Genomic DNA, 26,952 nt, shown 5'->3' with positions numbered 1-26,952 from the left:
AAAATAATATCTTATCAAACATTTGCCCAAGAAAGAAATTCTCATGGAAAAAAATGAAAATTCTTTTGCCTCCTGGGTTTGTGAGTATACATTTCATAAAAATGATTAATCATTGGCCTTCAATTTCCTCCTATTAATTACTTTTGAGGGGCTGAGAAGAGAAGTCTGGTCCTGAAATTTTATCAGCTTGGGGTAATTCCCCGAATGGAAACTGACTTCAGGATTCATGCAGCTCAGCAACTTATCAAATAATAACAATACTTGCTAGCATTTAAATAATGCTTTTAAGTTTGCAAAGTTCCTTACAAATATCATCCCACTTTATCCTTACAACACTGGGAAGTAGGTACTATTACCCCCATTTTACAGATGAGGAGACTGAGACAATTTAAGTGACTTGTCCAGGGTTATAAAGTTAGTGTCTTACTGGCTCAAAGTTCAGTTTTCTATCTAATGAGCCACCTACCGAGCTGCCTGTATCCATTATACCACCTAGCATCTGTAACTTAAGTCTTAGAAATTTGCCTAGGAACACTAAGACACCAAGTGATTTCTATAATCGCACAACCAGTAAAAGTCAGAATATACTAGAGCCCTTATCTTTCTGACTCCAAGGCCAGGACTCTTATCTATAACATCATCTTACTCTGAATAATGAATGAGGTGGTTGTTGGGCATTATGTGGCATCCAAATGTCACATTCTAGACCAGAATCTGGCATCTGTGAGCTTTAAAAATATATGTTCTAGTTCATAATCTGGTGACTGCGAGCTTTAAAAATATATGTATACTGAATTTTTTATTTCAATATAATTGGTATAACTACAATCACCTGTAATCGTGTGTGTTTTATTTAATGCATTTGAAAATGTTAACCTGAGAGTGGGGTCCATAAGTTTCACCAGACTTCCAAAGGTGTCCATGACACAAAAAAGGTTAAGAATGTCTAGCCTGAGGGTCCAGTGAATAATTGTTTATAATATATCCAGAATTTCATCACTTTTTTTAAATTTAGTGGTGTATCAAGTTAATATTTTAAAATGTTTACAATTTATATAACTTATACTTAATAAAAAACTGTTTATATTAATTTATAAATCTATATTTTAAATTTTGCATTAATACAGTACAATTAATTTAATACAAGCTTGAAAGGACCAAATCATGACCTACCTTTAAAAACTATCATATTTGAAATCTGAATATCTATATGTTTCCCATTCTGCTACAAATGTTACAAAAAGTCATTGGCACATAATAATTGAACATCAACACAAGATTAAGCCTCACACATTTTAGTAGACTGCTGAGTTTGAAGTTTTATAAAGAAATACATAGTATCCTTTGTTGTTCCATGTCTCGGTTGATAGTGTATCCACAAGGGGGCGACTATTAGGATTTGCAGTTCTGAAGTTATGTCATACATGGGATAGTTGAGGAGCAGTGAACTGCTCCTCTCCAAATAAACCCTACTCCAGCATCATGGCATAGTTGAAGGGTCGTCACACATTGAAAGGAACGTTTATTCTTTGTTGCTTCAGAATTCAGTCCAACATGTGGAAGCTGCCTAGAAACAGATTTCAACATAAGGAAAAAACACAATTTGAGTGGTCCATTCCTGAGAAAGTTACACTTCTGGAATTGGAGTTCTGAAAGCCTGGGTTCAAATCTCACCTCTTACATATATTAACACAAGCCTAGCCACAAGCAAAGCCCTTAAGCTGTCCAGGCTCCAGTTTTCTTAATTATGAAAAACAGAATAATAAGACCCATAATACCAGCCCCAGAGAATTGTTGTGAGGCTCAAATGAGATAATACATGCAAAGCATCTTGCCAGCTTCAAACTCCTTTAGGTCAAAGACTTAGAGCTGTAGGAGACTCTCAGATGTGGTCCCATCAACTCAATTTACAGATGTGGGAACTGAGGCCAAAAAAGAATCCTTGACTTGCACAAGGTCACACAGGTAGTAATTAGCCAGGACAAGGTCCAAACCCAAGCCCAAAGCCATCATCTTTCCCAGTTTTAATGTTATCCTTATTATTTAAACACAGTCCAGGTAACTACCCATCACAAATGTCATAGAAGGGACTCTTGCATTGAAAGTGGTTGGACTGAATGATCTTCAGACTCTAAGGTTTTATTATTTTACATGTTTTCAAAGTAAGCTGAAGAATTCAATGTAACTCTCTTCATGAAGATTATTTTTAATCCTTCACAACCTTTAGGGCTGAGAGGTCTATTTAACAGGGACTCTTTATTGACACTAGAGGTGGCAGTAGGCTCACAGATGAGTAAATGAACATTCCTCTGAGTCTTTTGGAAAATAGCCCTACTAATCAAAGCAGAATCTGCAGCCTGAACACATGTTTGACAATTCTCTTGCTTCCACATTGATTAACAGCATGCCCCCTCTCCATTTCAGCATATGCTGTTTGTTTGCTTTTTTATCTCTACACACCTTCACAGATTTTATGACTATAACAGATAAGAAATGAAGAAAATTTAGCTTCACATATCACAATGATATGATTAGAGCACAGGATTATAGGATTACCTATCACTCCAAGGCTGGAAGAGACTTTACAGGCCAGCTAGTCCAACCCCCTCGTTTTACAAATAAGGAAATCAAAGCCTCATGGAGGTTAATTGACTTGTCTAAAGTCACACAGTAATGAACAACAAAAGCAGGATATGAACCCAAATACTCTGATTCTAGAACCAGCGTTCTGAATATTTCATCTTTTTTTAAATGTATTTATTTTATTTTTATTAATGGAATAAAACAAGCATTTCCAGAACATTGTATAATAAATAATACGGTTGCACATGAAACTACAAATCTATTATGTACAACTTGCTATTCATTTTAAATATAAAAAATTATAATGTACTTTTTTTTCTTTTTTCCTTCTCTCCCCACTCCTTCCTCCCTAGAGATGGCTACCATCTTTTTTTAAGTATCTCTCCAGTGGCAGTATTAGAACAGGGACTACTCCTCCAGGATATGACAGACATTTGGGCTTCTTCTTCAGCAAAAAAGGTTCTCCCTTCCTCTGCACCAACACCTCTTTCACACCCAAAGGTTTTATCACTCTAATAACATTGGGAATGACTGTGTAACCAATTGTAGAAACAATTGCAGCCAAACAAACTCCCATTCATCCCAAGAGGCAAAAAAAAAAAAAAATCCTCTCCAATTTTGATCTCAGGCCTGGATATCCTGTTTTCTGAATCAATGGCAGGTAAGCTCACTGGTCAGGAAACCTCCATGCTGCAAAGGTCACAGAGACAGGCAGCCACTTGGCCATTTTTATTACAATTGCCACTGACTCAGGTAGGGCACAGTGACCAATAGCTCCCTGAATAGGTAACAGGCAAGGAGGCCTAATGATTTCTCTCCAATAGATGCTGTAACTCCCATGGAATGTCAGGCAGGTGCTTTGTCTTGTTTAAAGGAAGTAACATAGACACAGCAATTTCCTTCTTGAGGCTCAGAGCCCACACCATAATGGAGTAATAGATTCACAGATCCTCCTGCTTCAGTCACAAAGCAGTCAATCTCAAGGCAGTGTTCCATGTCCAGGGACAGAGGAAAAGTGGATGCTAACAGAGACAGAGATAAAGGCAGAAAAAGTGACAAGAAAAGGTGAGGAGCAGGAAGAAATGGAGGGGGAAAAAACTTCTAAAATGAGAAAAAAGGAAGAGAGAGAGAGCAGGCAAGAAATGGGGTTGGCACTGAAGACTATTGTATCTGCAGTGTCTTAAACAAGAGGTAATTTGGTACAGTGCAAAATGAGCTGATCTTGCAGTCAGAAAACCTGCATTCAGGTTCTGGCCCAGCCATTTGCTATATGTGTAACCTGGGGTAAATTGCTTCTTGAACCTCTCAGGGTCCAAGATTTGTCAAATGCAAAATGAAAGGGTTGGATTTGAGGATTTGTAAAGTCCCTTCTATCTCTATATCTATGATTTTAGAAGGGACCTTAATGATGCCCTCATCCAACTCCCCCATTTTATAAGTGAAGAAACTAATAGGAAAAGCAGAGAAATAACGAGAGGCAAAAGGAGAGAAGAGGTCGAACATGGGGCTCTTAACATTAAGAGGATGCTGGTGTTTCTACTGGTAAATCAGAAAATAGCCCCAAGTCATGATTTGGATGAATGGGAAAAACCTGAGCTTAATCTGGCCACCTCAGCTCTCAGTGCCTGCTCTTGCAACTAAGAGATCTGTTCTCAGTGTTCATCATAGGGTAGCCTGAGATAAGAAAACATGTAGGATGCTTAGGAAGTTAGGTTCCTTAGAGCTACGGACGAGAACCCTAGGGTTCAGCCGGGCTGGGAGAAAGGAAGGTTCTTCTCACTATACAAAGTCCCCACTGCTAAACAACCATGTGGGACACTCCATCCCCCTCCTACCTGATCTCTGCTATTTCCAGGACATAAGTCCAAGTGTGAGCAAATTTCAAGTTAAGGCCCAAGAGCTGAGTGCCATGTTAGCGGCATACCCAGTATTTCTCCCTCTCCATCTCCACATCCTTTTCTCTATATTTGACCAGTTTAGCAGGCATTCAGCAACAAAGGTGTTCACTTTTAGTAGTGTGGAGAAGCTAATAGTGACCTGCAACTCCTGTTTTCTCTTTGGGGAATCTGTCAGGCTTTTTTACAAAGATAACCCCACCCTATCCCCTCGAAGCCTTCATCCCTTACACCCTCCCTTCTCTCACCCTCTTTCTCTCCCTGAGACTGGGAGAGAGTTTAGCCCAAGGCTAACTGCATCACTTCTCTGTTAAAACCTTTTGGCCTGAGACTATTGCTGCTTCTCCAGTCTTCCTGTGTAGCTGGATCAAGCTAATCTAATCTCCCTGTGGAGAAGGCAGTCAGCTGGGGGCTTATATAGCCCTGAGAAAGCTGTCTCTTGCCTGACATATCTCTCAGTGAAAAAATGAGACGGGAAATATAAATCTTTGTCACTTTTTTTCCCCAGATAAAATAAATGGAAACCAAGCTTGTCAAATGTTTCTTGGTATATAGGACATCTGAAGTTGGGAAGGCAGAGCTCACAGAGACCTATGGAAAGAGAAAATATTTTATAAACAAGACACACCAATCTCAGAAAATAACAAGAGGGCGAGGCCAGACTGCATCCCCAGCTCCATAGGGAGGAGCAAAGGGTCTTAATGGGCAGGCAATCTGTGCTGAAAACTATGGCATTTGAGGCCCAGGCTGAGAGTAGGGGTGGAAAGGGGAGGGAAACCCGCACGTGGGCCAGGAAGAGCAGGAAGGAGACGAAGCCTAGAGATGTGGCCTGGGCTTGGACCTGAGGCCTCTGAGAGTGACACACAGTGGTTTCCTGACCTACTCCACTCCCTAGCAGCCATGTTTGCTTCCCTCAGTCTTGTGATTTGTCCTTTAACTGGGATAGTGGATGCAGGAAGGCCTCTGACCAGTCAGTCTGGTCCAGCATGGTCCTAGGAAGCAGACCAGAACACTTGGGGCCCAGGCCCTGCCTCCCAGACAGAAATAGAGAGTATCTTTGAGAACATCAGCTCTATTTGTGGGAAGGTGGGCAAAACACTCAAAATGAAGCAAAAGCAGGGTCCAGGACCCTCAACAATGTCACCCTCTGTTTCTCCGGACCCTCCATGGGGTTTCTGTGTACAGGATTTCTGCAGAAGATAGTCCATTTTGTTAAGCCTTTGAATATTCAAATTGAAAGTATCGCGCAATCATTGATTGTCAAATCATGGGTTTCTAGAGGTTTTAAATACTTGGCATGAGGGGGGGAAAACTCAAACCTATACCCGAAGGTATAAAACATTGATTCGGTTTGTCTCCAGCTCCAGGGGGGCCAGTGCAGCCAGAGGGTTTGTGAAACTTTAAAAATGTTGCATCTTCTCCTTCTCTCCCAGCACAGGAGCCTGCCTCGAAGCTGAGTTTCCTGCAGCTGCAGCATCCAGCCACCGTCCCAGCTGTTTCCACAGGATGTCGGGTAACCTGGGGCTGCTGCTCCGGGGGACAAGGTCGAGGGGTACTGGGGTGCTAGGACTCCACCACATTTCACTGTTTTTGCCTGGGCAGGACAGAAAGGGAGAAAGCAGTCAGTGAATGTCAGGGAGAGCTAGGGAGTAAGAAGGTCATGCCTCGTGCCGGGGCCGCCTCCCCGGGGTGCCCACTCCATGGGGCCGGCTCAAGGGGACGGGCGGGGGGATACCGAAACCCCACTGTGGTTCAGGATCTCGGCGCCCCCACCACTCTTCCACCTCCGAGATTCTCCCGGCTCGTTCCCTGGGGACTTTCCGGCACCAGACCTGCTTGCCCAGAACCTGCGGCCGGGGGGAGCTAGAGACTCGCAGCGCAGAGCAGCGCAGCCGGAACCCAGCCGAGCAGTGCGCCGGGACTCCCCTCGAGCGGTCCCCCCTCGGCTCGCTACCAACTACGGGCTGATCGGAGCGGAGGTGGACAGCGCAGCGCAGGGAAGGGAAAGCAGGCAGGAGTAGGGCCGGGGAACCGACAGCAGTCGGCAACTCTGGAGCCCTCATCCATTCCTCCAGGCGGCGGTCTCCCTTTGCCACTTCTTGGGGAAGCGCCCCCGTGCCCAACGCAGGCAGTACCCGGGGGTCCACGATGCCCAACTGTGGTCCCCGCAGTGACCAGGCGAGGCGCTGCCGGCCCTTGAGCCCTAGCCAAGTGGCCAAAGCGCTGCCCGCCCTGGAGCTCAGAGGCCCCTGGAGCCCGGTCCTTCCTAGTGCGGAGCCCCGGAGCCCAGGAGCTCCCTAGGGGGAGCGTCACGGCAGCTAGGCCACCCCTTGGTCCACCTTGCCTTTCCCCGCCCAGCCACAGTGTCCCGACTACTCACAGCGGCTGTGGCTGCTGCTGCGGCTTGGGCTCCCGCGGGGCCCTGGCTCCTTATGCTCCGCGGAGGGCACGGAGTCGATGCCAGCTCCTGCCTTCCTTGGCGCCTGGCCCCCAGACTATTCCTGCTGCTTCCTGCGCCAAGGTCCGCGGTCCTCTTGGGCCACGACAGGGACTCGGGTCCGCGGAGCTAGCCTTTGAGCTCCCGGGCGCCGTGGAGGCTGCGGCGGCAGAGACCAGGCTGCAAGAGGAAGAGAGGGGAAGGGGGGTAGAGAGAGAGAGAGAGAGAGGGCGAGCGAGAGGAGAAGGGGGAGAGAGGAGAAGGGGGAGAGAGGACAAGAAAGAGGGAGGAGGACGAGTCGGGAAGGCACAGGGGCGGCAGAAAGGAGAGCGAAAGAAAAAAAAGATTTAAGAAAAGAGGGAAAGAAGAGTCATCAGAAGAGGGAGGGAGCTCCCAAGGCCACCGTTGAGGGTTCGTTTGTATGTGTGTCCAGTTCCTTAGCCGGCCTGAGGGCAGGGCAGATCTAACCCCACCTGAGTGTTGCTCTGACCTAGGGCTCGCTCACCACAAACAGCCTAGGACAGAACGGACAGAGAGGTTGGAGAGATAACCTGGACTATGCCCAGCCCTCAGGGTATGACACAAAATAGGAGCATCACTCTAGGGTGAGGTCAAAGGTCAACTGCATCTCCACAGCTTATAGGTCCCTCTCCTCTAGGTTATTCTAGATACCCCCCCAAAAAAAGAGAATCAGAGAGTAAGACCTAAGGTTCTAGAGGGGAAATAGGGAAGAGCAAGGCTGGGTTCTGTAGAGAGGAGATGGCTGAAGAGATCCATCAGCTTCTGTTTGGTTTGATTCTACTGTGACCTGTCTGATCACAGTGGCTCTAGTTGCAAAAACCAGCCTCCCTTTAACCTATCTAGACTAAGAGCGCCTTTAACCCTTTACCTATGGCCTTGGGGAAAATTCCCAAAACATTCAGACTTTTTAGACATATAATACCATGTTTAGATTCTCCTTCCCTCTGTAGCCCCATTTCCAAATCTGACCCTTAATCATAGAGAGGCTTTGCTGGGCTCTAATTAATGAACTTTCCTTCAGAAAAACCAAAGGTGTATCAAGGGGTCCGGGTGAAGATCACAGTGAAGGAGCTACTGCAGCAGAGGAGAGCACACCAAGCGGCCTCAGGGGGAACCGTAAGCACAAATCCTTCACTTCCCTTTGGACTCCAGTCCAACACTTGTACTATGCCACTTAGCCCCATCTAGGTTCCAATGACTGAGCATCCTCAAACCCTGAGCCCCTGTTGCCTTTTCTTCTACAAGGGTATGTACAGTTCCTAGCTGCTCCTCATGTTGGGTCTCCCCCACATCCTGATGTCTGCCATATTCACCAAGAAGAGGCAATAGAAAGCAGCAAGAAATGTTATTCCTCGGTGAAAACGTTTGTAAGACAGTCTATGCTCATTCGCTGCCACACTCTGGCCAAGTAATGTTGCCAAGGAAAGTCTTTCCCAGAAACTTACCAATTAGATTTATAGCTATAAGGGAGTGTTGAAATCATCTAGGTCCAAGGGATCAGAAATCTGGAGTTGGATGAGACCTTAATGGTCAGCTAGTCCAAAATCCTCAAATTTTCACAGATGTGAAAATTAAGGTCTCTTGGCCACAGAGAATTTAAGCATCAAACCCAAGATCCCAATCCAGTCCTCTGATTTCAAATCCAGCACAATTTTTACTGCACCACTCATTGTTCCTTTACTGTGTCATGGTACAAAAGAGGAAAGAGGATAAGTGAAATGAATATAGGTATTTAAAATCATACCACTTGGGTGCAAATCCCGTCTTGTGTCCCTGTGTGGCTCTAAGCATCTTAATCTCTCTCAGTTTCCCTTTCTGTAAAATGAAAGGGTTAGATCATATAATCTCTAAGGTTCCTTCCAACTCTAAAAGTATTACCCTAAATTCCTAAACTGCATAACTGGCCTGGAGAGAGGGAATTGACTTGCCCAAAGTCAGAGAAATTAAGAGATATAGGGTTCACACCCAAGTCTCCAAACCCAGAGTTCTTTCTATTAACTATCACGTCATTCAAAAACCATCCTTCCAAAATAGTACTTCATCAGTAAAGATTGCACTCCTCTCTTATTCTTCTACTGTGTGATCTTGGAGGTCATTTACCTCTGAACCATCATTCCTTGAGCCCTCAAGACAGGAAGAAACCTCATTAGCTAAAGGCTAGGTAGCTCAGAACATCCACAGCTGACTTGAAAATTAAGTCATTTGAATGAAGATGGGCCTTGGTAAAAGTGTTAAAGTTAGAACAGAAGAGAGCCCTGGCCCACAGGAGCCTCAGTGGGAAATTAACCCTAAGGTTAAATTAACCCTAAGGGACCACTTGGTTTTTTCTAAAACCACATAGGGAAACAGTGGCTTGTGGTATGTATGTGTGGAGGGGGAGGAGGGGGGGCGGTGTTTAGAGGGGAGGAATTGACAGCTCGGGCTGTGGTTAGCTTAGAGTAGGCCCCAGTCCTTCTCTGATCCATGAGCCCTTCCCAGTGAGAGTTTGGTGCCTACTCTGCTGGTTTGTTGGGGAAAATGTTCTTGTTTTTTGTTATTATTTTTCTCTAAATGTCCATGGGCACAGGCAACCATCTGTCTCTTTCTAGACATTGGCTAATGTGAATAACAATTAAAGCCAGGCGTTATCAGAAAGTGATTCTAAGACAGCCTAGAGTAAAAGTTAAGTAGTACCCATTGAAAGAGCACTGAGTACAAGGCTTAGGTAAGAGTGAGTGCCAGTGAAATACTTGGAGAGCTTCCAGCATATGGTGGCTCCTATGTTGTGCTGAAGTATAATTATTTAATTTGTTTTAAGGCAACACCTGACACTGGAAAGCTAATGCCTCTGTATGCAGGACTTCAGCCAACACAATAATAACACCTTTCATTGGCAGAGTACTCACAATTTTTTTTTAAAAGCATTTTCCCTTACAACAACCAGATGAGGTGGGTAGGGTGGAGATTATTATCCCCATTTTGCAGATAAGGAAACTGATGCTCATAAAGGTTAAGTGACTTGTTCAAGGTCATAGAACCAATGTACTGTATTCTAAGACCAGGGTTCTTGCTGCTATACTACCTTGAGACTTTTTTGGCCTATCACTTCATCTGGTCTGAGTCTGTGCTAATTTTTCTGTCCTAGGGAGATGTCTGGGACACATACCTGGTTGCCATTAACATAGGATATCATTCCTAGTTCAGAGATGGTTGTAGAAGAAAAATTAATTAAGTAAGCAGGAAATTGAAGGTTGAAGAATACTTCAGAACAAAAAATTACCAAGATTTGAGGAGTGAGATTACGGAGAAACCAGGAACTAGCAGCAGCGATCCTAGAGTATCATTTACTAAACTTAGGGGATTTCATAGGATGATGGATATGGAGCTGGAAGAGCAACTAGTCCAAATACTTCATTTCAGAAGATAAGGAACTGAGGCCCAGGAAATTTAAGTGACTTGAGCAAAGTCAGTGGCAGAGTTGGGATTTGAATGAACAGATTTTATCACTTTAAATTCTGACTTCTTTCCACTGTTGCACAGTTTTAATTAATAGGGCACAGTTTGACATCAAACACCATAACTGTATTATAAAGGTCAAACAGGGTTGGGAAATGGAACAGCTGTTGTGCCTTTTTTCTTCCTCTTGTCAGACCCACATGAGGTACAAATGTACATGGGATGAGCCATGTCTAGTTTGTTGGTTAGAAGCAGCTCTGTGAGGCAGCACCTAGGGTACTAGGATGAAGTCATGGAGATCTGACTTCATACTCTTGCCTCAGATACTTACTAGTTGTGTGACCCTGGACAAGTCATTTCACCTCTGCCTGCTTTGGTTTCCATATTTGTAAAATGCAAATAATAGCGCCTTCCTCCCGGGGTTGTTGTGAGATAAAATAAGATATTTGTAAAATGATTTGCAGACTTGAAAGCACAATATAAATTTTTATCCTGCTTCAGGATAGCACTCTAGGGCTCTTTAAAGTTTCTTGTTCAATTGTGGCTCTATTTTGGGATTTTGTTGGCAGAGATACTAAAATAGTTTACCATTTCCTACTCTAGCTCATTCGATAGATGTAGAAACTGAGGCAAACAGGGCTAAGTGACTTGCCCAGGATCACATGGCAATAAGTGTCTAAGACCAGATTTGAACTCAGAAAGATGAGTCTTTCTGAACTCAGGCCCAGCACTGTAACTGATGCACCAGCTAGCTGCCCACTTTAGAGTTTACCAAGCCCTTTTCCCAGAGAAGCCCTCTGAGGGAGAATTTTTGTCAGTATTATTATCCCCATTTTACAGATGTGGAAACTGAAGCTGAGAGGTGAAATGATTTGTCCAATCCCTACCATTTGAGGGAAGATGAAAAGTCTTAGCTGCACATGTATCATTTATCCTCCCATCTCCCCACCTGATTAGCTTATCTACCTATTTATTATTAGTCTTCTACAGTGCCTGGGTTAGATGTGCTTCCAAGTAAGTCCTTGTAGGTATGTGGAAAGGAGACACTCCTGTCTGGTTACTCGCTGGGGCATGACATCAGCACATGCCCCTGCAGCTATGGGGCAGAAACACTTCTTCCATCTACAATCTAGATAGAAAAAAATCCATCACCTGAGGCGTGAAGGTAGGGGAAGAGTGGAGAGTACCACCAGAAGTACCTGTTGGGTGGTACAGGTGGCAGAAATCAGAGAATAGTAGTACTTGATCCATCAGGATAAGGCTCTGTGGTTTCATAGAAACAATTTTCATTGAATTATTTCAGAATGTCTCCTCCAAACTTGGAGCTAATTAAAGTTGGATTTATCAAATATGACAGTAATACCCTGTGGGCAGCTAGGTGGCACAGTGAATAGAACACCAGGCCTGAAGTCAGGAAAAAAGAAATCTTCCTGAGTTCAAATATTTACTGGCTGTATGACACTGGGCAAGTCGCTTAACCCTGTTTGCCTCAGTTTCCTCATCTGTAAAATGAGCTAGAGAAGGAGATGGCAAAACTCTCCAGCATCTTTGCAAAGAAAACACCAAATTGGATTGGGATTTGGACAGGATGGAAACAACTGAACAACGACATAGAATACCCCGATCTTATTTTGTTGTATTAAGGGAGCATTAACCAATAGAAAAAAATCTTAATTCTTAAGATAGTTTTAGTCATATCTATATTTCAATATCTTAGGAAGCCTGCCACGAATGGAAGAACAAGCTTGAGACAGACACAATAGAACCAGATAATTCCAGGAGAATCCCTTGTACATATCAGGATTGTGAATTTAGTAAACATTTTTAGCAAAGTACATTGCCTCTTAGACACACACGCACACACACACACATACACACACACACACACACACACACCTGAGGATTTTCCAGGTACCCACAGGGCAAATGGAACCCTTAGTTGTTATCTATCCAAAGATGTACTTTTATCTTTCTATTTTCTTCCTGCTCAATTTTTGGGACAGTTTTTGTTTGTTTTATAAAGAATAAGCGTGTTTTTTCACCCTTAGGCCTCAGTTTCCTTCTCTGTAAAATGAGGGAGTTGAACTAGTTCACTAAGATCTCTTCCAGCTCTAAATGTACAACCTTATCATGCTACAAATGCTAAGTTGTAGACTTCTTTGGCACAGGTGTCTTTTTGGAAGCAAAAAGAGAGGTTGCCTTTGTCTTTTTTTTTCTTGAGGAGAGGAGGAGGGTAAACCCATGAAGAGAAAGATAAGATCAGACAGAATACTGTAAACTGACCTCAGTGAGGTAAAAATGTAGGGAAGCGGACGAACTGAGTGATCAGAGGGGCAGGAAAGGGGTTAATAACTCTACAATGAAGGAGATTTTTTAAAAACCCACTCCTTGTGAGACCTCTAGCAGCAGCCAAATATTTGCATATAGAGCTGATAAATCCTTCCAGCTTCCTGGTTCATGACATTAGACATGGATCACTTTCAAAGCCTATACCACCCCCTGTTCTCAGCATCGGCTGATTGCACAACCTTCCTAGGGGCTGAGAATGTACACTGCCTCCTGGAATCCCTTCCTGAAACTCAAAACTGTGCTGGTCCCTTTAAAATTTAAAGCTATCACCTGAAACCAGAAGAGAATTAGTACTAAATTACTAATCCAGCTGGAAAATTCTGAATTTATTTGTCCTTAATTGGCTTAGAAACAACATTTTAATGACTACAGAATATTTTGATGGTGCCGCAGCTTTCACAGAAAATGGTACTACTACCAAGACTTGTCATGTTTCCCTCTAATTAATTAACATTTACATACCTTCTAAACAGCCCCCTTAGTTGAGTATTGCTTTAAGTTCAATAAAATCATCAGTTTTGTGACATTTTATAGATATCTCCCCCAGGACCTAGCACTATGACCTATAAACAGTAAGCACTTAATAAATGCTCTTTGAGTGAGTGGAAAAAGAGATAGATTAATAGAGGAAAATGTGATTTTCTCTAACTGTCAGAGACAACAGAATTAAAAGGGGATTCCCCCCAGTAAAAGCTCACAAGCATTCAAATAATACATTAAGTTTAAGAAAATTCACTAAAAGAAATAAATCAATATTTCATAAGTCATCAACTTTCTGAAATAAATGAATCCTGTTCATGAAACATTTTCAGTTAAACACTTGAATGTAAGAGGCTCTGTTCTGGATTTTCCCCACTTATTGTGTCTTCATAACCTAAATTGTTTCATTCCATTTAAAAAAATTGTTAGTGATCAGCTATATCCCAAACAGAAGTGTTATGGGCTAATATTAGAACTTACCAACAGTAAAAGTGAAAACAAAATCAAATAACAATCATTGTCCTTAATTCTTATAAAATTGGAGAGATAAAAAAAAAACATGACTTACCTTATTGCGGGGGGAAAAAACTGTCACTTATTAATGTCTTACCTTTCCCCTTATCAAAACATTTATTTCATTTTACTTAATGACTGTTCTTGATTTGGCAGTTGTCGCAGAGCAGCAGTGTCCAGTTTCCAGAAGCAGTTTCACCTTCTTCTGCAGGTCAGTACAGACAGCATCCCATTTTCCCCAGCCTATTTCCAGAGTCCACCTCACAGGTCTTTTAATGCTGGATTCGAGGTTAAGGTAGGCACTGCCATTTAAATGGATTTCAACCAATCAGAACTAGAAAAGGGCACAATGAATCCATGTGAGCATGTATCAAGCAAACAAGTACATATTTTTGTCCCTATTTGGGGACAGTTCAGGCTTTGCGTCAAAAACAGTTTGTTCTCCCCCATTTATTCCAGATCCTTAACTAGGAGTAACTAAAGCTAGCTAAGGTATAGTTGGTATTCGAAAGCTTATCTTTTTCAATGCAGTAAGGGGAATACAGGACATCCTGAGGCTCTTAGATAATGCTTTTTCTGTTTCTAGCCAACAGTCTCTCTCTCTCTCTCTCTCTCTCTCTCTCTCTCTCTCTCTCTCTCTCTCTCTCTCTCTCCCTCTCTCCCTCCCTCCCTCCCTCCCTCCTTCTCTCCCTCCCTCCCTTTCTCCCTTTCTCTCCCTCTTTCTCCCTTTCTCCCTCCCTCTCTCTTCCCCAGGAGGGAGTTCAAAGAACTGTAAGTCTTCTTAGCCCAATCAGAATAACTCTATTACATAAACACTCCTTCTTATTCCACTCCACATCCAAGACTTGAAGTAGGTCATATGTGCAGAAACCTTTGCTCATAGTTTTCTGGGTCTGAATGTCATAAGAAATAATGTTCACAAATCTCAAAATAAAAAAATAAAAAACCTTGTGTTTTGAGATCAGATTGCTTGATAGCCTAATACTTTGTCTTCAGAGAATTTTTAAGATTTATAATTATAATTTGATTAATCCATTTGGGGTTGAAAATGCTGCAGTTTTTACAGCTTTACAATGTTATTTTATCCTTGGCATTTTGTCAAGTTAGCAGTTCTCATTCTAATTACACAATTGTAGGAATGCTATGTTCCCTGAGAAAATATTTCCATTTTCATGTTTAGTGACTTCATATAAGTAATACCACTTTAGGTTTTCAAGTTCACATTTGAGTAAGTATAGAAATTTACTTGACATTTCATGTCGTGAATAGGTACGAAAAAAGTACTAAGGTAATAACTTCAACATTGCCCATTGTTTCCTATTGTTAAAACTTTCTTTGACAGACAATTCTGTAAGGTAGTTTTCAGAAATCGGCCTCATATGCTGTAACTAGGTCTGTGAGGTTGTTTCTACAATGGCCCAATGGAGGGGAAATTCAAGCTATTCCTGTAAAACACAACCAGATTGGGTGTGTTCCTTCCTGTTTCCAGTCAAATCCATGATAGAATACGAGATTTAAAGCAAGACCTTGGAGATCATCTTGTCCAACACCTTGATTTTACGGAGAAGGAAACTGAGGGAAAAGGAGGGAAGGGTATAAGCATTTAAAGTGCTTCAGGAACTATACTAAGTGTTTTTCACTTGTCTCATTTGAAACTGTCTCTTTTGATATTGGTGCTAAGAGGAAGAGCTGAGATTCAAATCCAGATCCGTTGACTTAGTATACAGTACTCTTTCCACTACATGATGCTGCCTCTCTATATTGACAGATTTCTGGGACCTTCACTGACAATTAAAACAGCTAAAAACAGCAGTAAAATGGTTCCTCAGTCTGCTGTTTTTCAGTCCCAGATGGCCCAACCTGTAAACGCTACAAACACACAACTTAACCCCACTAGTATCTGCATATGCTGCCTTGAAATGTTAAGTCTCTGTCTCTTCTTTTCTTTTAGCCCCCTATTTTGAGCCAGAGCCTACTTCTCCTGCTCCCAACTATTTTCAGCCCCGACAGTTTTCCAATTGTGTGTCCTGTGAAGAAAACCCCAGCTGCCTTGACCAGGTCTTCGAGTCCTACCTTCCAACAGAGACGCTCCTGGACCACTCACTCAGCTCCACGCAAGGCATCCCACCGTGTTTCCCAGACAGCTTTCAGGGCACCCCTTTCTGCTTTAACCAAAGCCTGGTAATTTATCTCCGTTCTTTCCCTCACTTGATTGATGCTGTCTGTTCAATAGTAATGAAATAGTTGGCATCATCTCGTGAGAAATCATGCTAACACTATCAACAAGGAAATCAACAGAGGAAATGAGCAAAGAACCATCTAAAAACCAATGGAGGTAGAAACAGCCACACACGCACTGGGTTTTAGAATCTTGAATGCATAAATAATCATTGAGTTCTCAAACCTAATCCAACTTGGTTGCATCCCAGTGTAGTGTAGTTGTACCTAAGTTGAGAGGTGGCATTAAAATGAGTATTTAAGGTAATCTTTTTTTTTTTTCTAAACTGTAAACCATAACATGTTGACTAAATGAAGACTAGTATTATGCACGCTGGTTCCTAGGAAACCCAGCACAAGCTAATGAGCTCATATTTTCCTTACACTTCCTAGAAATTAAGCTCTAAGCTATGTCTAACCTATGTCTAGGCTATTTTCCCCCATATTTTCATCATTAAATTCACTGGTTTTGTATTTACTTACTCAATTTTTACTCCTCATTCCAGCATTGTGTAGACATACACAATGCTCAGCAACTCTCATGGGAGTTGATTTAATTCTGGAAAGACTAGTGAAAATAATGAGATTTTGGTTGAACTTCTTTGACTTATGGGGTACCTGATGTTTTAAGATTCGTTGTACGTAACCTGGGATGTAGGATTATAGGATCATAGGTTTAGACCTGGAAAGTAAGTTAGAAGTCATCTAATTCAAACCGTCCTTATACAGATGAAGAAACTGATGTCACAAAGGTAGTAAATATAATCAGCCTCAAAATTCAGTTAAGAAAAAAAGAAGCAGTTACTGTTTCAGGGCCATGGGAACTCGAAGCTCTGTGTAATCCCGAAATTCATATTGAATTATAGGGGAAATGGCAACAGAATTGTATTGAGTTTGTGTGTTCTCTCCAGGAACTGGAAAAACATGTTATCTGTCACTTTCCATTTTGGAAAGTTATTGATAATAAACTGCAGATAATCTGTTAGTCTGCTGAAGATCCATTTTTTAAAGCCACTGAGGGCCATGCTTTTGGGTGAGCTAGGATGTGCTTGGCAATTTTGGGTTTTCTCTGAGCATTTGCTGAGGGGGAGCTAAATACTGCCCCCCACAAGGGGCCATTGTGTGTGCCATCTAATCCCCCAGGAGTTTGCAAGATGACTGGTCAGAGAAATGGCACTGTCTGTGCATCAAGTATTCTGTAATATCCAGGAAGCCATCAGCAGTATATGCACTTCACTGCCTGGCAGAATAGAGACTTCATTCTGCAGGTGTAGTGAAACATGATGGGGGTTTGTGGTTAAAGAACAAAGTGTCACATGAAACACGGTTATAACAAAGGAAGTCAGTGAAGCAAAATTTATCTGGAACCAATTCCTTCTCAGGACTGGAACAAATAAATTTAGAGTATGATGTAATGAAAGTATATAGTTAACAAGGAAAATTATTTTGTGATTTTTATCCCTTCCCTCCCCTTCCCTGATTTTTTTGTTTATTTGTTTCCTGGGCTATATAAAGCCCAGTGTGGTCAGTCTCTTTCATACTGGCTGAGTTAACAACTATTTTGTTCCCTGGGCTCTTATCTTTCTCCAGGCACCAGGATCACCTTCAGATTCATCAACTCAGTCCAGCCCTCTGGAATACAGTTCCTCCCCACCTCAGCAGCCATCATTGGCTCCCGTGACTTACAGCTCCCCCTCCTCCCTGGACACTAGGAACTGTGGGTATCCCCCAGAAGAGTACTTGTACCATCATTTCCACTCTCACTCCCAATACAGCTGTTGTGCTTCTTCTTCCTCTTCCTCTGTCTGTTATTGTACATCATGTGAGACACAGCACCTGGATACCATCAAAGTACCAGAGTACTTCTCATACCCAGATACAGACTGTATAGACTATTCCCATTCCCTGCCAACAGCCATGGCTGATGATTTCTATAGAAGGGAAGCAGATTGTGACATCTGCTACAGTTAGTTGGAATGCGATTTCTTTGAAATATTGTATCTGTATATTTTGCTATTCAAGTTAGGTAACACCTCAGAAAATGCTGTCTAGAAATGAATGTCACAGAGCACAGTTTACACCTTCACTACATTTTTTTTATTTTTTAATATGCTGATATTAACTTAGTCATTGATAATAAGTCCTCTTAATCCTGCCATAGCCACATTCCAGCCTTGTACACTTGCAGTTAAGATTCCTTAAAGAAAAACTTTCACTTGTTTGTTTTCATCTCCTGTTAACACATTTTCATTTTTTTACTAATAAATAATTTTTTTATTATTAGATAGTACATGTTTGTTGGTATCAGAACTAGTGGTTCCCATCTCCCATCTCCTAGAGACTTCCTATGGGGCCTTCTTGTTGCAAAGAATTGACTTTGGTCCCTAAAGGCTATGCTCATGTTTGGAAAAACTTTATACATGAAGCCAGGGACAAACTATCCTTTTAGAATCCCACTTACCTAATTTTGGAGAGACGTCATCAAAAGGTTCACCACTGGGCAGTGACTCTGTTGGTGACCTCAGTTCGTGAAATTGCATACAAGATGATGAAGGGTTGGGTGATTTTACAAGGATCAATCCATAATTTAATCTTCTTGGGCAACTCTCCAAGTAAAGTTTACTCAGCAACTCAGATAGGCAACTGATCTATGACCAAGAGCCTTAGAGAAGTCAGAGGCACTATGGGCATTAATAGACTTGCTCAGGGTCAAACACCTAAGATCCGTAAGAGGCCCGCTGGAACACTTCTTCTGATTCCAAGACTGTTTCTATCTCCACACTCAAACCCAGTTCATGCAAAAGTTCAGGCATCACCCTCATGATGTCATCGGTCCTCTTCAAAAATGGAGGAGGAACTACTATACCAACAGCCATGCTAATTCTCGTAGAGGTCTTCATGGAAGGAATACCCACATCAATGAAAACCATCGTTCTTTGACATAGTCAAGTAATATTTTTCAGCATGGATTGAATACTAAACCAAAACCTCAGTACTCAGTTATATTCCTTAAAAAAACTGAAATAGCTTCTTGGACCCCAATGAGAAAGTTAACGTGGCAGTAGATAGAGAATTTGTGAAGTTGAGCCCTAATTCTTAACTAATAGTGATCCCTTACATTCAAAAAGGGCTTTGCAGTTTAGAAAATCTTTCACATATATGGTACTCATTTAGATCCTCACAACAACCCTGGGAAGAGTAGATAGAACAGTTTATCTCATCAATTTTACAGATGAGTGAACTGAGGCTTAGGAAAGTCAAAAGATGCTCAAGGACATAGAGCAGAAAGGCACTGGAATCTAGCCTTCAAGTATCTCAGTCTATATGACTATGTAAGTGTATATTCATTTTGAGGAGAAAATAAAGCAGTGTGAGGGAGGGATATGGGAATTCAAAGGTCCTACTCTGGTGCCTCCTTATGGTGTGGAAAACACCCTGATTTTCTGAAGCCTGTGTCATAACAATACAGGCTATAGTAGATCCCACAAGGTGGAAAGTCTTGGATAAATTCAAGGTCTATACAAACAGTACTCCAAAATAATCCCATCTCCACTAGTATCATTTAAATGTAGTTAGAACTTCACTCAAGTGAAGAGTAGAAAATTATGCATTCACTTCCCAGAGATGGCCTATGTGTTTGTTGTCTGTTGAAGGAAGCAGGTATTTTAGTGCCTACTATGTGCCAGGAATGATTCTAATCACTTTACAAATATTATCTCCTTTGATCCTTACAACAATCCTGGGATATAGTGTCATTATTATCCCCATTTTGTAGTTAGGGAAACAGAGGCAGACAGAGGTTAAGTGACATGCCCAGGGACATATGGGTAGTATCTGAGGCCTGATTTGAATTCCCACATCCCTCACTCCAAGCTCTGCACCACCCCTTCTAGGACTAACCAAGGCAAACTTAGTGAGGCTTAACTCCAGGATAGTGAATTTTTCAGCCAATCATATAAGTAAGCATGTATTAAGAAGCCACTATGTGCCAGGCACTATGCTAGGCATTAGAAAGACAAAGGAGGGCAGGGAACAGCTCTACCCTCAAGTAGCTTACCACCCATCTAGGGAAGACAACAAGTACACATGTGGTTGGTTATTGTCTTTCATGCTTGAAGAGGACCAAAATTACCTCACTATGTTGAGGTTAAGGTACAATGTATCCGACTATGACTGATCAGACAAATATGAACTCAGAAAACTCTACCACAGGTGAGGCTCAAATAGTCCACGTGAAAATTTGCAGTGGAGCTATTTCTAAATTCGTGCATCTCACACTTCTTTTAAGCTACTGTAATTCTGCTTTGCTCATAGAGTGCAGTACCTTCTTTGATGTGGATACTCCATGCAGGGTGGTCCTGGACTAGTGTCCCCCATGGCACACAATCAATTCCAAGAGACCTGGAGAGTATTTTTGTTATCACTTCTTCTGCAAATGAAAAGTAGATATAAGGTAATTTTGAGGAGAAAGAATTAGCAGCCGAGGAAATAAGGAAAGGCTTTGTGTAGCAGGAGGTAGAACTTGAGTTGGCCCTTAAAGGAAACCGATTCTAAGACAAGAGAGCACATTCTAGGCACTGGGGACCACCACTATAAAGTGATGGGGACAAGAGAAGGAGTGCTGCTCATGAAGAACAAAGAGAAGGTCAATTTGGCTGAATTGCAGTGTGCTTAGAGGGAAGTGATGTGCAATAAATCTAGAAAGGTAGATTGGACCAGGTTTCAAAGACTTTAAATTCTAAAAAGAGTTTATTGCAACTCTTGAAGACCCTCTGAGTGAGAGGTTCTTAAAATATAATCTAGAAATCCCTGAGGGTCCTGAAGACCCTCTCAGAGAGTCTATAAAATATATTGGGAGGAGAAAGGGAGAAATGGAATGGGGCAAATTATCTCTCATAAAAGAGGCAAGCAAAAGACTTATTAGTGGAGGGATAAAGAGAGGAGGTGAGAGAAAAACATGAAGCTTACTCTCATCATATTCCGCTAAAGGAAGGAATAAAATGCACAGTCATTTTGGTATGAAAACCTATCTTACAATACAGGAAAGTGGGAGATAGGGGGATAAGCAGGGTGGGGGGGATGATGGAAGGGAGGACATGAGGAGGAGGGATCAATTTGAGGGGACAGGATAGGATGGAGGGAAATATAGTTAGTCTTATACAACACAACTATTATGGAAGTCATTTGCAAAACTACACAGATTTGGCCTATATTGAATTGCTTGCCCTCCAAAGGGAAGGGGTGGGGAGGGAGGGAGGTAAAGAAGTTGGAACTCAAAGTGTTAGGAACAACTGTCGAGTAATGTTCTTGCCACTAGGAAATAAGAAATACAGGTAAAGGGGTATAGAAAGCTATCTGACCCTTCAGGACAAAAGAGAAGATGGAGACAAGGGCAGAGAGGGAGGATAGAAGAGAGAGCAGATTGGCCATAGGGGCAATTAGAATGTTTGGTGTTTGGGGAGGGGGGGACAAAAGGGGAGAAAATTTGGAACCCAAAATTTTGTTAAAATGAATGTTAAAAGTTAAATAAATTTAAAAAAGAGAGAGTCTATAAGATCACTATTTTTAAAAAAATACTAAGATGCTTTCATTTCTAATACAGTCAATATTGATAGATAACATCCACCTAAATAAAAGCTCTTTGGAGGGGTCCTTAATAGTTTTTAAGAGTGTAAAGAGTCCTAAGAACAAAATATTTGAAAACTACAGTTCTAAGAAGTGAAGGGTAGCAATTCATATTGATGAAAGGGTGAGTCAGACCACTACAATCATGTTAAAATGAATAGAATGGAAAAAAAGAATTTTTTAAAGCAAGAAAACACTTAAAAATAATAAAATGAATAGAGCAGTAGCAGGCATTTAGGTCACTGATGAAACCTAAACAGGTAATCCATGTGATTGTTCACCTCTTTTCGTTCAGGTTACAATGCTAGTAGAAGCCAAATTCGGCTTCAACGAGTCTGTAATTTAAGCTAGCAGATCATATAGCAACCCAATGAGACTTGCTCACCATTGTTCCTAAAAACTCCTTAGAGAACTGACCCAACATTGTGGATGCCTTCTTCTGGTTCTTTTGGCATTCTATAGGTACTGGCATATTGTATCTCTTAACCCTCCTCTTCTTATGTGACTGAACTGCCTCCTTTTCAGAGCATTCACTTCTCAGATAATACCATTTATAGCACTTTTTTTGCATATACTATATTTACTATATTTATATATTTTTATATTTTTAAATATATATATTTACTATATACTTCAGCCTTGTTAGCCTTCCTAGACATTTCTCTATTGCCCCTTGGTCACCTCGGATTTTGATTTCATTCCTCCTTGGTTGATTATTTAAAACAACAACAATACTTGAATAAGTAAGGCAAAAATGCAGCCTTGGGTAATGAGACATCTCCTGTGAATATGTAAAGATAGTGCAAGTTGCCTTGATAGATGGAACCATAGAGCTAGCTTCATTCAGCTGTGTTGTGATCATCATTATTAACTGAAGCACAAAAAAGGAAAAAGGTTGCTCACCAAAAAGGTCATAAGGGAATCATAGATCTAGTACTGGAATGTACTAGTATTTTCTCTAGATATATAAAGAGAGAGACAGAGAGGTAGAGAGAGGTCTATAGATAGATATAGATCTATATCTATCTACCTATATAGATGTATCTACATCTAGATAGAAAGTGTAATGTTAATTATGTTAATGAGAGTTAAAGATCTTCCCCACCCATTAATGGGCCTGCCTATTAAGGGAAGATTGATGAGGGGAGATTTGTTTTGTAGGAAGGCCTACATCTTTTTACATTTCTAATGAGGCACTGGTTCTCTAGGGTTGTGACGTCCTTTGACTCTGAAAAGTGTATACATACTCTGAGGTGAGGTTTTTTTGTGGGGCTTACTCATTGGAAGTGTTTGTTTGGCCAGATGAGACTCTGGGTAGCCACTAAGGAGCCTCTCGGCTTTGAACACCCAGATGTTGGTGCTTCTCTCTCTAGTAACTACATATGTATATAATGGTCAAACAGTTGGATCTGTCTGTTGATCTCTGATATATATATATTGCTTATGGTTAGAGAGTTGGAAGCCCTGTCTGTTGGTCTTTATATTTGTAATTTCTGCTTGTAATTTCTGTTTGTAATTTTCCTGAAGTTCAAGGTGTAGACTTTTTCCCCTGAACTAAGTGAATAATATATGTGCTTGATCCCTCAAAAGTTGCTTTCCTTTTAGAAAAGCAAATCTAACAACCCGTACAGCAGGCCATCCTGTGTATGCCAGGCTCCTTGCTATTACAGAAAAATAAATAGGTAGGGAGAGAGAGAGAGAGAGAAAGAGAGAGAGAGAGAGAGAGAGAGAGAGAGAGAGAGAGAGAGAGAGAGAGAGAGAGAGAGAGAGAGAGAGATGGATAGATGGATATCTAGTACTAGAAAGACCATTTAGCCCAGACCCATCATTTCTCAGACTGAGGAATCTAAGGCCTGGAGAGGATAAATTACTTGTCCAAAGTCACACAGGTAGCACATGTTTAAGGAGGAATTTAGGGGGCAGTGAATAACTATGGCCATCGCAGGTGCTTGTTTCCTTTCCTAATATATTTTCCTGCTTAGAACTGTTTGACCTTTTCTTTCTATGTGAGTGGCCACGTGACTGATACATCCCTATATCTAGACTAAGAGGTCATTGACAGTTTGCCTTTGTTCCCTGGGCTTTTATATTCTGGGTACTTTTTTGGTCATTAATGTGCCATTTAGACATACATCACTGGAACTCCTTGACTGATTCATAGTCATTTCATTTACAAGTGAACTTCATGGCTTGCTTCCTCAAGTAATGAATCTATTTGAGGAAGCCCAGCTGTGTCTCAAGGTAAAAACAAGTTGCTTTAGCTACCCCATGATACCCATTTCTCCAAGCTCTATAGAGCTGTTCTTAGGCAGTACAGATAGAACACTGAACCTCTTGTCAAGAAGTTGTTGCTGTTCAGTCATTTTCAGTCATGTCTGATTCTTCGTGACCCCATTTGGAGTTTTTTTAGCAAAGATACTAGAGTGGTTTGCCATCTCCTTCTCCAACTCATTTTACACATGAGGAAGCTGACAAGGTTAAGTGAATTGCTCAGGGTCACACAACAAATAAGTGTCTGAGGCCAGATTTGAATTTAGGAAGATGAGTTTTCCTGACTCCATAACTGGCACTGTAGCCACTGTGCCACCTAAGTGCCCTCAGAGTCAAGAAGACCCTAGTTCAAATCTGGCCTCAGACACCTTCTATCTTTGCAGCCCTGGGCAAGTCATTGAACCTTACTCTAACTCAGTTTCCCCATCTATAAAACAGAGGATACAATAGTATTTATCTCCCATGGTTGTTGTGAGGAGTAAATAAGATATTTGTAAAGTGCTTTCCAATCATAATGCACCATATAAATGCTAGCTATTATAATTATTATTATTTACTAGGGGTTATAAGGCAGGAGAGTCCTATCCTTGATAAGGATTAACCAGGCTACTTTCCTACCCCAGTCTAAACACGTAAGAATGCTGATGATGACTGCAAGGGTGATGATAATAAAAACAACAACATTATATAGTGCTTTGTGGCATATGACCTGCTTTACATGTGTTATCTTATGTGGTCCTCACAACAACCCTACAACATAGGCATTATTCCCATTTTACAGATGAGTAAACTGAGTCTTCAAGATATTAAGTGACTTACCCAGGGTCACATGGCTAGTTAACTGTCTAAGGCAAGACTTGAAATCAGTTCTGATTCTGAGTCCAACACTCTTTCCGCCATGCTACCTAGATATATGTCCGTGACCACAGTTCTGGTAGGTGAAGAGTCTTGAGTTTCTGGATGCTGAATAAATCTAGAGTATCCCAAGGAAGGTTGTTTAAGAAACCTTTGGAATGTCTATATTTGTCCAGTTTTCCTCATGAAATATAACCAGCCTGTCTTCATTATTGTAAAATAGAGTTCAGTTGGGAAGGGGGCTTAGAAATCATCTAGGCGAATCCCCTCATTCACACAGATGAAGTTCTGAGAGGCGAGTGATCTGGCTAAGGTCATCCTGATCATAAGTGGTAGAAGTGGGATTTGAACCCAAATCCAGGGCTTTTATTGTAGAGGGATGATGGAGTTATGGGAGAGACATTGACTTTGGAGACCGAAAATCTGAATTTGTGTCTTAATGGCTGTTCTTTCTAGTCGTGTAACCTTAGAGCAAGTTGTTTATCATCCCCATCTGGAAAGTGTTGATATTATTTGTACCACTCACCTCACAGTGTTGCAGTGAGATCAGCACAATAACTCAAGAGCAAATGAGATTGTAGGATTAAGATAAGGAAAGAAGAACCACAGACATCATCTACTCTTACCACATTTCACAGATAAGGAGTCTGGTCTCCAGAAAGGTGAAACCATCTGCCCCAAATCTTCACACAAGTAGCATAAGCCAAGATTCAAACCCAGGTCTTTTGCCTCTCCATCCAGTGCTCAAGTAATATATGTGAAAGTGTTTTGAAAGAGTAAAAGGCTATAAAAATGCAAATTGTTCTGTAAATAAAGCAAACATTCCCAGAAGGACCAGATTGTCTGTAGGACACACCTAGGGCCAAATATTGAGTTTCCCACAGTTTGTCCTTGAGGGGACCGAAAGGTGCTTCAGACTGAGGCTGACTCACTCTATTACAGGTTTTCCCTTCCTGGCAGGAGAGAGGCACGTTCTAAATAACAGCATCTCCTTGGCTTCCTGGGTTCTTGGCAGACTTTTGAATAGGCCAAGGCAAGCCTCTGCCTGCCTCATCCCAAGAGCCCTGCCACAGAAATGAAATAATCCTTGACTTTCTGAGCCCCAGGAAAATTGAAAAAACTCCTTCAAACCAAACTGAAACTGACAATCAACAAAGCACCGTTCACAGGCCCAGGTTCCCCTACCCCGGAGCATCCTTCCAGGAAAGGAGTAGAATAGTCCAGGAAGGCAGCCCTAGCAAGGTCGCAGACTCCCAGGGATTTGAGGCTTAAAGCCTGCCTGCCCCCTTTTAGCCCACACTTTTGACTTCTCTGTGGTTTTTATCATGAATTCTTTCCCAAAGCCTGAGTCCATTGCCTTGGAAGGATAACAATGAATGTTTCCTTCTCAACATTTGCTTTCATCTTTTTCTAAATCTGGGAGGGAAAGAGATTTGTCATGTGCAGAAAGAGAAGAGCTGTCATTAGCTACTAGAGATCCCTGAGGCTCCATTAGGATAAGATTTCTACCCTAAAGGAGGATAATAGTTAATATTAAAGGCTGACCTTCTAAGGTCATTCACCCACTGAGGTAGATGAGGGACCTGGCTCAGTTTTCCCATTTTAAAGTAACAACCATCACCTCAGAGGAGACTGCCCCAGTGGAAATGGGTGTACATTAACATGAAAAGAAAAACCTCTATCCTTGGGATCTCTTCATTAACTAGCCTGATTTTCCTATGACATCTATTAATAGGGTAATAGGTAGAACTTCAATATTTTAATACTCTAATGGACCTTCAAGCTTATCAACATGGGTATTTCCTCCAAAGATGCAAATCATAATGCCTGCTTATCCAATGTGACTCTCTCATTCCTGTCCTTCCAAAAATTTGCCATGAGAGTTCTGGGTAGTGGGATGGATGGGTGAGAAGACAATGGTCTGCCCAGTGTGCTGGGAACCTTCCTAGAGTTCTCCCAACATTGTGTAAATACCAGTGAAGCATTTTAGGCTACCCATTGGTTAGGCCTCTTACTATATAAGCAATCCGTATTTTTTTTTCTGGTTATATATAGAGAGATAGCCAGGTAGCACAGGTAATATAATGCTAGATTTGGACTCTGGAAAACCTGAGTTTAAATACTGGCTCAGTCACTTATCAGTGTATGACCCTGGACTTAACCTCTGTCTGCCTCAGTTTCTCATCTGTAAAATGGAATAATAGTAGCTCCTATTTCCATAGGTTATGAAAACAAAATGAAGATAACATAGGTAAAGTATTTGCAAAACTT

General features: G+C 41.6%; 1 protein-coding gene and 1 long non-coding RNA gene across 3 annotated transcripts; one reads left to right on the top strand and one right to left on the bottom strand.

Annotated features, from left to right (window-relative positions):
- Nucleotides 1-1,505: 1,505 nt before the first annotated feature.
- On the bottom strand, nucleotides 1,506-6,960 carry LOC140505300 (uncharacterized). Its single transcript, XR_011967440.1, has 2 exons — nucleotides 6,859-6,960; nucleotides 1,506-6,072 (listed from the first exon to the last, which is right to left on the bottom strand). It is a non-coding gene; the product is annotated as an uncharacterized lncRNA (long non-coding RNA).
- POU2AF3 (POU class 2 homeobox associating factor 3) lies at nucleotides 6,907-18,213 on the top strand. Of its 2 annotated transcripts, none has more exons than XM_072611158.1 (5): nucleotides 6,907-6,999; nucleotides 7,958-8,052; nucleotides 13,870-13,924; nucleotides 15,665-15,894; nucleotides 17,521-18,213. In XM_072611158.1, the coding sequence occupies exons 1-5, from the start codon at nucleotides 6,936-6,938 to the stop codon at nucleotides 17,899-17,901; spliced, it is 825 nt and encodes a 274-aa protein (XP_072467259.1). In that variant the 5' UTR covers nucleotides 6,907-6,935; the 3' UTR covers nucleotides 17,902-18,213. The 2 variants fall into 2 exon arrangements, with proteins under 2 accessions (XP_072467259.1, XP_072467260.1); XM_072611159.1 differs by lacking the exon at nucleotides 6,907-6,999 and adding an exon at nucleotides 7,412-7,489.
- Nucleotides 18,214-26,952: the final 8,739 nt, after the last annotated feature.

Source organism: Notamacropus eugenii, chromosome 5 (assembly GCF_028372415.1).
Source record: "Notamacropus eugenii isolate mMacEug1 chromosome 5, mMacEug1.pri_v2, whole genome shotgun sequence".
Classification (NCBI taxonomy): Eukaryota; Metazoa; Chordata; class Mammalia; order Diprotodontia; family Macropodidae; genus Notamacropus; species Notamacropus eugenii.
Note: the sequence above shows the minus strand (reverse complement) of the source record. Positions and strands in the feature narration are given on the sequence as shown.